A 12,594-nucleotide genomic window follows, 5' to 3' on the forward strand; every position below is an offset into this window, starting at 1 on the left:
CTTGCTACATTTATTTTTTATCAGTGTTTCAGCTTCCTGGTCACACATAACGAGTACTTGGGTGACTGATCCAGTGTGCGATATATTCAGTGACGTATAAAATAACTTTCAAAAATGTTTTCTGTTTGTAATTGTTCTAAAAAAATGACGTTTAAAGAGTTTTTAGAAAGGACACCAAAAGTTTGGGGTGTTTAATCTTGGTCTATAATAAAATGATACATAACCAGTTGGCCTACTTATGTTTTATCAGCCATCAAATGTTTATAAACGAATGAATATGCACTTTTAAGACGCTCCCTGATCAACCTTTTCTGTTAATACACCATAAAGCTCAATTTTTCGAGCCATGGGTGGATATGAAACGTGTAAAAGTACAATTTCTTACAAAATATAGCAATGTTTGTTTGGATAGAATTGCAATATGGTTATAGGGCTACAGTTACAGTGTACGTGACATCATTGGTACTCAGAGTCCCTCAGACAGCGTCTGAGCACGCAGCCCAATCACTGACTGAGCGTCTACAGTCAGCACCAAGGACAGCGGCCCATATCAAACACATTGAAGGGTATTTGGCTGGACAGTACTGTAGTGTGCTAATCTTTCTATGCAATGACACTCTTTTCTTTTTAAAATTTGACATTGCAGAGTATATGAAATTGAATGATACTTAAAGTTAATTTGAGTTCTTACAAGAAATAACTGAACAGGGGTTTGTTTTTCAATGTGCCTTGCACTGTAAAAACATAGATGTCTGTAGAACTCATTTACTTGAAAGAAATGTCTTGACTGAATTTAAAATGTTAAGATGCCATGCTATTCCTGAAAGTTGTGAATTGCTAGAAATTAGTAAGTCAGTAAGTAATATGGTAAGTTAACTAAAAACCACAAAATCAAACAGGAAAAAAATACAATAATCCAATACATTATTTAAATTATTTATTTGATCTTAGTATCTTTTTTACATTGTTGTATTCATATTAAATATATTTCAAATGGACAATAACATGCAATTATAATGAAATAACATTATGTCTTAACACTGAGAATTATTCAAATAATTCAGCCATGATGTGTATTTTATTTACATTATATTACTTTTATTGTAGGATCTTTAAAGTTTGTAGGAATTCCAAGTACTTTATTTGCTGTAAATAGTGTAACTTTGGCTTTTTGTGCTGGTTGATGAATGATTTTTTTCTATAAACCAGAATCCTGCTTTTTCAGAATAGACAAAAAATACATGTCATGTTGGACTGGGACATGTCAGATAGTGCTGACTGCCTCCAAAAGAACACCTGCTATGCATAGAAAGCACTCTACTTCTTACCTTTATTTGCTTCACATGGCCAGGCTTTTAATATATATGATAAACTATAGGACATATGACACATCTGCTGATATGATCTCCCTCTTTCTAATGAAACCTGAGGAAAATGAGTTGGATGGCTTTAAATAGGCTCATAATATTCAAAAATACCAAGGATGCTTTTCAAAAACATTTTAAAGTTTTAATATTATTATTATCTATTTGAGCATACATGCTTCAGTTGAGATGGAAATTGATTGATCCAGAACTGCAGTTGCTGTAGATAATTCAACCATTTGGAACTATGCAGTGCTGAAAGTCGTTTTGACCTTATATAGACATCTAGCATTAGCAACCGCTAATTTCCTGTATTTCTCATCGCTCAGCACAGATTTGAATCGTATCACCAAAAATTCAAAATGATTCATCACAAAGTCCCAAACCAATCTTATTGAACCATGAGAGGACGATGAATTTGTCCCCCTGAGTGGACTAAAATGAGATATTTCCAATTAATTATAGGACTTATTCTATTTGCTTTGTCATTGGATTTGTGTCCAAGCATTAATATGAAGCCAGATTTAGCCTGTGTGCAATCATTCAGAGCAGCAGAAGAAGAGCTCCTGCACTCAGTGACCTTATTTCTCTACTGTCCAGCCCCGAGTGAAAAACATCCCTTCAAAATGTGCAAATCATCCCTGAGGAGCTGGGTGCCTTTCACTCAAGGTACTTTTGTGGCCATACAGAGCAGTGCAGTTTAAAATTCAATGCAGGCCACTAGTAATGCTGCAGAGCACGCCCTTACAGTACCAGCCTACTGTGATGCCTTATTAGAGATCCAGCTATAACGTGACGAGCAGTGAACTCCAAATCAGTATGACAGCGATGAGGCACGTACGCAGGGAGAGAAGCCTGTGATTTATTAATTAACAATGCTGGAAGGAGGTATGCGGTGCATTAGTGGAGTGAGATGAACAGAAATGTTAACGTAAGGCAGTGTTTCTCAACCCTGGTCCTGGGCGCCCCCCAGCACTGCACATTTTGTGTGTCTCCCTAATCAAACACACCTGATTCAACTCATTAGCTCATTAAAAGAAACTCCAGGACCTGAAATGGGTGTGTCAGATAAGGGAGACATACAAAATGTGCAGTGTTGGGGGGCGCTCAGGACGTAAGGGATCAAATGGGACCTTGTCATGTCCCATGTTTGGTGCAAAACCTAAAAAAAAAGGGTTGCAAAAGATTTGAATTGCAAGATAAGCTCTGGTGCAAATGCAGCGTAGCGGTGCATGAAATATAGTTGATGCTGATTTAAATCTCTTGAGGATGCTGTTGTTAAATCAGCCCTGGAGGGATTCTTTTGCTCGGTTCCTTCTCCTGACGAGACCGGATGGCTCCACAGTAATCTGTAGACAATGTGAGAATTGCTTTACGTCTGAAAGCATTTGGAAATACATTGATCTGGGTAATTCATGGCTCATTCAATGCCCCACCTAACATCAAATAAACATTTTCCATTCCTTGCCCTCTCAATGTGTTTTTCTGCCAGTCATGTTTTATTCATGAGAGTTGGAGAAAGGGTTAATGTGTGTGTTGGCACTGAAAGTGTGTGTAAGTTATAGAGAGACCCCTGCTGGTCTCTTTTTAGCTGTGATTTATTGCCTTATTCTCATCAGCCCCTTGAGGTGGTTAGCAGAACAAAGATGTTGGGAGTCAGCATATCGATGTGGAAGCAGCGAGCAGCATCATATGAGCAGAGAGCCTTAACGATCTATGTCATGGACAAAATCCACCCCTCATTAAGACACACCTTTAACATATGTATATACTCATGCAGTCGATGCACTTGAGAGTTGGTGAAAAAAAAAAGTGCTTCAACATCATGTCTCCATATTCTAAAACTGCAGTAGATGTTATAAGGATCATGAGTAAAATTCTGTAAATCCATGAGCCTGATAATAGCATATTATACACTAATACTGTTTTTTTTTTCTTTTGAAAGAAATTACTTTTATTCAGCATTAAAGGATGCACTGAATGGCTCAAAAGTGACAGCAAAGACATTTATAATGTTACAAATGCTGTTCTATTCAAATTTCTGTCCATACATATTAGAATGATTTCTAAAGGATCATGTGACACTGAAGACAGGATTAATGACTGCTGAAAATTCAGCTTTGCCACCACAGGAATAAATTACATTTTAAAATATTCAAATAGAAAGCATTTACTTTAAACTGTAATACTATTTCACAATATTACTGTTTTGACTGTATTTTTATTTTTTTTTTCAAATAAATGCAGCCTTGGTAAGCATAGGAGAATTTTACTGACCGCAAACAGTTGAATGGTAATGTAGGTCTGTGCAGTCTGTCTCATAGGCCAAGGTGTGTTTTTGTTGAGAATATAGGACTGATGCTAGAGATTTAAAGAAACCACCCATAGGGAAATTGTTGATGTATTGTTTTTTTTCTTTCTTTCTGTGGAACACAAAAAGATCATTTTAAAACATTTTTTTTCATTTAACAACAGTGGTGTTGTCAAGCTGCAAAAATGGACCAAAAAAAACCTGATAAAAGCACATTTTTGTAGGTTTTTAAATTTTAAATGACAAGGACCCCCAAATATGATCATACTTAAGGAAGGGCCCCCATCCTAAAATTTAAAAGGCACCTATATAGTTTTTTTGAATAAAGACCCAGTATTGTATAAAATATAATTAAGAAAATGTTTAATTTAACAACTTGTTTTTTTAAAACATTTTTCTCTAAACATTTCTACATACCCCCTAGCACTCCACTATGGCCCCTTGATAAATTATGCATTATATAAGTATTCTGAAGCCATATGATAGCTTTTTGTGATGCCACATATGTTTCTCTGCCCTGGTCCTGGTCTCCCTAATCAAACACACCTGATTTAACTCATCAGCTAAGTACCAGAGACTCTAGTACCTGAAATGAGTTCTATCAGATAAAGAAGACATCCAAATAATGACAAAAGAGTTATGTTTCAGAAGGCTTCAGAAGACTGAGAGTATATATAAAGCTGAATTCCACTTCAGAAGACCAAGTCCAGTACCAATTTCATAATACTTTTATAGTACTTTTTTCCCTTTGTTTAGTGCGGTCACTGTCAGTGTATGGGGAAAAAAACTGGCTTGGAGATCCTTCAAGATTCTCCTTTTGTGTTCCACAGAAAAAATAGCAGCATATAGGTTTGGAACAACATGAGGATGATTAAATGATGACAAAGTTTTCATTTATAGATGAACTATAAAAGCAGACAGAGATGGCAAGATTCTGACAGCCATTATTATCACTCCATCCTGGAACATCAGCTCATTTCTCTCTCTCTCTCTCTCTCTCTCTCTCTATCTCTCTCTCTTGCACTTGGGTGTCACAAAGCCAAACAGATTTGTTAGATCTGAATGCTTGCTCAAACTTCCCAGGAGAGGGCTTTCTATTGGATAAAATGATGACAGGAGAAACTGTGTGTTCATTTAGCACACCCCCAGGAGTGTGAATGACTAGTTGCAGTTTTCCTCCCAGTTATTGAATGCACTCCCTGACCCCACACTGTAAAAAATGATTGTGATTTTAACAGTAAAAGACTGTAAAAATGCTACAGTAAAAACCTGTTAAACAGTGCACGCCTGCAGTGGATGAGTAGCACAAATCCACTCCCTGCAAATACAGAAATGATTGTAACAAACTAAAAAGCAAAATAGAGTGTGTTAAGCACTGTCAAAACTATGGATTCATTTGGTCTTGTTTTTTAAAGTCTCAATGAGTCAGCTGTCATCTTCACTTTCTCATTTTCACAACATCTTTATACTTTTACAGCAAATACCAAGGCAGAGGAGTAGAGGTTAGGTTGTGGCTGTATTTTAGGGTTGCCAGATCTCACATAGGGGGCAAAGGCATTAGTCTGTAAGCTGAGTCACATCTCCCTCATGGGCACCATCAGGTTGGAGGATGTGATGTGATGATGTCATATAGAGAGAGGGGTGGGGGGGTGCATATGGATAGAAAAGGGAGGGGTTGCCCAGGATACGCAGTTTATCTGCAATGCATCAGCAGCTTCCTCTTGCCTTTTCCTCTCCCCTTCCTTTCTTTCTGATCATCATACTTAAGCTATTGATAATGCAATACATGCCTATTACAATTAATATTTTTCTAGAAATTCGCATTATTTGTATTACATCTGCAAATGGGACGGAGTTTAGCATTTTATTTGTGTCTCAAATTTAGCCTGCTCTGTGAGTGGATCCCTCCGTCATGTGACCTAACTAACCAATCCAAACTTGAGTCCTTCATCAGGTGAGAGCGTTCGAGGAGTGTCATCGCATCACTGATGTCTGTGTCGACAAATTGTCCCTCTCAGGGGACAGGAAAGGAGACCGCTTACCCTTCATAGATTAGATTAGCCAACAAGAGATGACTTTCAGCAGAAAAGGACTGGGATACATGCATGCGTGCACACAAACACACTTGTACGGACTCTTGCTGTCTTGACGTATGCGCAACTATCTAAATGATGCTGTTGTCTCCATATGACTGCCGTTTTAGAGGCTAAACATGTGCACTGATCAGTTATCGTGTCATAAGACTGTGGAAGGCTTGCTTTACTTTTTGATAAAATGACTTTATCCAGCAGACTGGATTTGTTTCATCATTTGCTTTGCAGTTTTGCTTTCAAGTCTTTTCCTATGCCGTTCTCTCTTGCAAATTCATTTTAATATTATTACTATTTTCAAAATAACTTTCGTTTTTTATTTTTTTTATTTATTTTTTATAAATCTCTTCAAGGCTGCATTTGTTTGATCAAAAGTAGAAGCCATTACTCCAGTCTTCAGTCATATGATTCTTCAGAAATCATTCTAATATGCTGATTTGCTGCTGAAGAAACATTTCTTATGAAACAGTTGCTGCTTAATATGTTTGTAGAACCAGTGATACATATTTTTCAGGATTCTTTGATGAATATAAAGTTACAAAAAGCAGCATTTATTTAAAATAGAATTTTTCGTAACAATCTAAATGTCTTTACTATGACCTTCGATCAATATAATACATCCTTGCTGAATATTGCTGAAGTATTAATTTCATAAAAAAAATAAAAAAAACTTACTGACTCCACACTTTTGATCGATAGTGTGTTTTAGTGTCCATTTATATATTGTGTCCATTATTGTTTTAAAAAAGAACAGTATAGCAATAAACAGGAGTTATTTACATATAAAATAAGCAAAAGTTTTACACTGCAATGGAGGCAGAAACTGCATCTGGCACAAAAAAGGTACATTTACACCAAGGGATCAAGATTTGAACCGCAACTATTCAAAATATGCTGGAAAAGAGCTGAAAGTGTTCATTTCAGATGTTTCAGTGTAGGCCTACTATTCACTCTAACTGTAATATGAGGCCATGTTTTATTTATTTTGCATCAAATAACCCATGAAATAGTGTAACTAGAGAAGGTCTACAGATAGCAATTGCTTTGCCTGCTTGTCAGAGCTGCGGTCCATGCCAGGAACAAGTTCAATACACTTGTCCTAGCATAACGTCAAACACCGTCTTAGAAATGCCTAGAAACACGACTCGCCCACACCGTCAGTCACCTCTCACATACCAAACTGCATGTGCAGCTAATAAGATTAATAATTAATTACACTGAGAAGAGGGATAAACTATTGATTATATAATTAATTTGTTCAACTCTTTAAGAAACCACAAGGAAAGGCAATAAAAAAATGAAAAGGGTGGGGATCATAAATCTTTTACTATCTTGTTTTAAACAGCTGGGGGTCCAATGACTCCACAGACTGTAAGCAGATTTAAATATATATTTGAGTCTAAAGCAGACAATCATCTACACAATAAAACACAAGATAATCAATTCTTTAAACCACATGCATTTAAATTATTCTTTATACCACAATGTTAGTAGTTAGAGGGTGTGTGATCCATGCTTACTGTGTTCATAAAAGACTCCATATACTTCTTCTGTGCAATCTTGGACTTTGGCCTAAGACAATGTTCTCTAATTCAAATATGTACTGTATATATAAAAAAATCAATCCACAACATAAGCCTGAGAACAAATACCCTATATTTTACATTCTTAAGCTATATGCAGAATGTTAATAAGCAGAAAAGGTAGCAAATGAGTTTGTGAAGCGAACTAACTTGGCACAGAAAACCTAGTTTTGCAATATACATTGAAATGTAGAAAGAATGCACAAAAATAATAAGAAAAAAAGAGCAAGTTTCATAGGATTTAACGTATAAAATAAGAGATGCCATGGTTCAAATATGACTGTGATTCTAATTCAATTCTATCAGACTAATTAATTTTCTTGATTCTTAAGAAAAAAGAAAATGATGTAAGATCTTTTATAAACTTCTATAAACATTTATAATCTTTGATAAACATTCCAATTTAAAGGATAATTCCCTATGATTGATAACATGAATGACAAGATACCATGACAATAGACATTTCCTAAAACTTGTGATTTATTAACAAAATTCGTGACAGGTTTGAAATTAATACTAAACTAAATCTGATCTCGTCTTCACTTACTTTTTCAAAGATTTTTTTTTTTTTTTTGAATCTGTATTTTAACTTTGTTTCGGTCATAAATTACACGTTTTTAAATTAATCTGTTGAGTTGAGTTAATCTGTTGAGTTACAATAGCAAAAAGGACTAACTGGTCACCACCTGTGCATTTATGTAACCTACAGAAAAAAGTCAAATCACATCTATTTATGTAGCACTTTATACAATACAGATTATTTCAAAGCAGCTTCACAGTAAACAGGAAAATAACAGTGTTAATATTGCCAAATTAATCAATTAGTATAAAGCAGCTCTATAGAAGGCAATAGTGTCATTATTCAGCTCAGATTAGTTCAGTTCAGATTCAAAAATTGCGAGACTGTGAACAAATATCAACTCTTTTGGTAAATAGAACCAAAAGATGTGAGCCACTGGGCCAAATCAGAATCTCCATAGCTGAGATATGTAGTCGTTTGGAAATCAAGCTGTCCTGTGGAGTCGATTTAGTCCTTCGTTGTCGATTCTCACTTTGCAGCATCTCTGAAGGATACCCTCAGAAAAAGAAAAAAAACTGATCATTTGGGAGGTACCATTTCACCGGGTACTAATATGTACCTTTTGGGTACTGATATGCACCCTTTAGGTACAAAAGTGTACCTTTTGAATAGGTACCACCCCAGCGATAGCTTTGTACCTTTTTTTTTCTGAGAGTGCAAAGAATCAGATTGAATCCAGCTCTTTATGAACTGCTATCAAATGAGATGTGATGGTAGGCGTTATTTTTTCTGCATTCTTCATTGGCCTTCATTATTTAAACATATTTCTTTTATTTTAAAAAATAAGTCATGTCTTATACCTTTATATGGAAGAAATCAAACTTGCTCAACTGTATAAGCAGGATAATATTATATCAAGGCATAATATTTAGTTAATGCATTGGCATGTCCAAAAACGTATGCTGTGTTTTATTGCATTGCATTATTGTTCACCCCATGTGCTCTGCAGTTTTATGATGTCCTGGATTGTATTGAGCTGTGTTGCACTTTCTGTATGTATTATATTGTGCTGTGCTGTGCTATACCATCCTGTGCTTAACTCTGCTGTGCTGGCCTGTCTTGTAATTGTTTAAGAGGTGGCCTCATTGTCTCATACATTCTCAGAATTTTATTTTTATTTTTTTAAATTGTCAATGGGACAGTGCCCTTTTAAAAGCTTTGTGCCTTATTTATCCTTAAAATATACATATTAGTACCTTAAAGATACTTATTGTTACCTAAAGTATACATATTAGTATCTAAATGGTATATTAGTTCCTTTTACATGTCCAGTATGTCTTTATTTTTTAGGCTCTTGTATGGGCTCTCTGCCTGCAAGCAGCTTCTAACAGTACGTAACAGAACAGACAGATTTCCCCACTTTCATCTCAGTAATTAGTTTTTGTCTTAGCTAGTTAGATAATGAATGTTTACGCAGACAAGCTCAACATGCCAGGAGTTTCTGAAATGAACTTGGACTGTTTTCTTCAACCACCATATATATATACTGTATAATATACAGTATATATATATATATATATATATAATGTTATTATTGTTAAGTGCTTTATTGGTGTAAACATATTTTGTAAAGTGTAGTGAAGTACTGCAGAAATCCCCTGCATAGGGACCCTGTGAATGGGAACCCAGCTAAGGTTTCTGCTGCTGTTGGCTCCGGACTGGGCCAGTCTGGGCTGGAGGAAATGTGCTGCGTCCGCAGGCCCGCTAGCTGATATCCGATGTGAGATGGAGGTGTAATTGATAATGGTGCAGCCTCTTTTCTGCACTGCAGAGCTGCTTTACTTCCTGTGTGTTCATCTAAGCGTGTGTTTGTGTGTGAGATTTTGTTTTGGTGGTGCTGCGTTACATTCAGCTACAGATAATGCCGCCCTCTGTTGGGCAGCGAGAACACAGGGCCACTATAGTGCTGACTTTCCGACTTGAAAAATTCTGCTGAGACAGCTGCATAAGAAGAGAGCATACTGGCTTCATCTCCAAAATTGTTTCTCAATACATAGTTGCATATTCTCATAAGAGCCATAGCTAGAGCTGTCTGTGGGCTATGAGATGATTTGAGGTGACCTTGGGAAAATGCATGCTGTGTAAGAATGGACAGAGGGAGGAATATTGCTTAGTGGAAAACATGTCAGAAACTGAGAGGAAATGGGAGGGAGAGGGAGAAGAGTAAGAGAGAGAATAAGAAAAAAGCATTAAGTGATTATTAAGTGTTGTTGTTTGTGTTGTTCTAGCTCCTTGCTTTTATACTCAATATGGAGGTACAGCCATTCATTTTTTTTTTTGAAGAGAGAAAAAAGATGGAAAAATAATTCTGGGATATTTGGTACTTTTATAAATTGTGATTATTTATTTGGAACTAAACAATAATTTGTATTATTGATTATTTAGTGGATTAACTTCAAGTCTTAGGAAAATGTGTCAAATATTTAGCACCACAAGAATGTCACCAAATATAATATTTAACCAAATATAAAAATAATTTGAAGTACCACAAAACCACTGACTTCATCTATAGCGGGGTCTAAATGTCTGAGACACAGAATTATAATAGGCTACAAGAATAATAAGTTATAATTTTAATTTAGGTTTTTATAAATAAATAGATTGTGTAGAAATTATTTTTATTTAAATTTATATTTAGTTATCCTCCAATGCCATGATACTTGTTGTTTATGCAGTTCTCAATAAAATAAATAAATAAAATAAAAAACATCTGTCACGAGTGTTTGGTAATCAAACGCACGATGAAGATAAAGTTCCAACAGACTTTAATAATCCACAAAGGCAGAATCTACAAAGAGAACCAGTCCAACACAACTCTACATGAACTTAAGACCCGACACTGAACTCAAACTGAACTGAACTTATATAGTGAAGATAAAAGACACACACCTGAAGATGAAATCAAATGAATAACTATAACTAAAAAAGGAGCGGCAAACAAAACACAAACAGAGTTCATGAGGCGGCGAGCAGGAGGAATGACACACAGGCAGAGTGATGCAGGAGGAGGTTCTGGAGGAGGACAGACAACCGGGAGGAGGATGACAAACAAAAGAGGTGCCAGTAAAGGAGATGACCAGGGAGGACCCTTGAGCAGGAGGAGCCAGGTGGCACTCTAGAGTCCAGCCAGGGCTGAGGCCCACAGCGGAGTCGATGGAGGGAGGAGCCAAGGTGGAGGCCATGATGGTGATGGAGACAACGCCGATGGAGGAGCCCAGGGTGGAGATGGAGAGCCGAAAAGCCAGGGTGACACCGTGGGTCCGGAGGGCCAAGGAAGAGTCAACAGCTTCTGCGACTGAGGCGGAGATCCGGAAGACCACGGTGGAGCCAGAGCAACTGAGGACCAAGGAGGAGCTGGAGGGAAGGATGAGCCAGACGGAGCCAGAGGGATGGAGGGATGAGGTGAAGCCGGAGGAGTGGAATTCCATATAGATGAAGGGTCAACGACTGACCAAGGCGGAGCTGGAGGGACGAGGTAGCCCGGTGGAGCCAGTGGGATGACGGGCCACGGTGGAGATGAGGGTGCTTGGAGCCAAGGTGGAGCCACTGGGTCGAAGGGCCGAGGTGGAGTCCAGGACTCGGAGGCTGAAGGTGGAGACAGTGGATCTTCAAGCCAAGGCAGAGATGGAGACTGGAACCCCTGAGGCAAGACAAGGCTCCAGGATGGTACTGTCTGAGGTTGAGCTGAGGGGCTTACAGAAACCAGCGGAGACATGACAGCAGAACTGCAGATATATAGGGAGGCGGCAGAGGGAAGTTGGGAGGGAACACAGGGGGCTCAGGAGATTCGGGAGGGTCAGGGCTGGACTGAACCAGTGGGAAGACAGATACAGGGCAATACATGAAATTATCCACTTCAACATCATCCAAAATGCTTCCAGAGAACAGTTGTAGCTCACCCTCAGTGGTGGGAGTGTGGGCAGGGCTTCTTTCCATTCCCTCGTACTCCACTACTACTCCCTCCGGCATGTGCGGTGTTGCCGGCTCACACACCTGGTCAGATGCTTCAATTGGCTCAGGCTCCAGGGTGATGGCATGCTCAGTCACTTTTTCCGGCCAGCGTGCAGGAATGAGCAAAAGCAGTCATCCGGGAAGGTGGTCTGATGTGTGAGACCCAGGAATTCATCCACGCTCAAGGCAGAGCAGGTTAATGGCGGCAAAGTGATTCATAAACAAAAATAAACAAAACACTGACAAACGGAAAATAAAACGAGATTTAGGCACGCCACTACTTGTTTACTTCCTTTAGGTCGGGTCGTCTGTCACGAGTTTGTTTGGTAATCAAACACACGACGATGAAGATGATGTTCCAACAGATTTTAATAATCCACAAAGAAAACCAATCCAACACAACTACACAAGAATTTAAGACCCAACACTGAACTCAAACTGAACAGAACTTAAAGAGTGAAGATAATGAGACACACACACCTGAACATAATGATGAAATCAAATGAATAACAGTGAGTACGTTTACATGGACAACAATACTCCGATTTTAATATGATTAAGACAATACTCTGATTAAGAATCTACCATGTAAACAGAGATTTTTGATTACCTTAATCCGGCCTTAAAGTTACTTTAATTACCTTAAAGTCATAATCGAAGTAAACAGAAATCGAATTAAGACATGTGGAGTATTCCTATTTTAGTCATTTTAGTC

The 12,594-nt window shown here is 37.7% G+C and overlaps 1 protein-coding gene across 1 annotated transcript; it reads right to left on the bottom strand.

Moving 5' to 3' along the window:
• Positions 1–10,767: 10,767 nt before the first annotated feature.
• Positions 10,768–12,316, bottom strand: LOC107722813 (vegetative cell wall protein gp1-like). Its single transcript, XM_016531291.1, has 2 exons — positions 11,828–12,316; positions 10,768–11,735 (listed from the first exon to the last, which is right to left on the bottom strand). The coding sequence occupies exon 2, from the start codon at positions 11,641–11,643 to the stop codon at positions 11,044–11,046; it is 600 nt and encodes a 199-aa protein (XP_016386777.1). The 5' UTR covers positions 11,644–11,735; positions 11,828–12,316; the 3' UTR covers positions 10,768–11,043.
• Positions 12,317–12,594: the final 278 nt, after the last annotated feature.

This window comes from Sinocyclocheilus rhinocerous, unplaced genomic scaffold (assembly GCF_001515625.1).
Source record: "Sinocyclocheilus rhinocerous isolate Xijiao unplaced genomic scaffold, SAMN03320098_v1.1 scaffold1055, whole genome shotgun sequence".
Taxonomy (NCBI): domain Eukaryota; kingdom Metazoa; phylum Chordata; class Actinopteri; order Cypriniformes; family Cyprinidae; genus Sinocyclocheilus; species Sinocyclocheilus rhinocerous.

Excerpts from the sequence above, each read along its gene's own strand:
- LOC107722813 (XM_016531291.1), bottom strand. The coding sequence starts at position 11,643 with ATGTCTCCGCTGGTTTCTGTAAGCCCCTCAGCTCAACCTCAGACAGTA.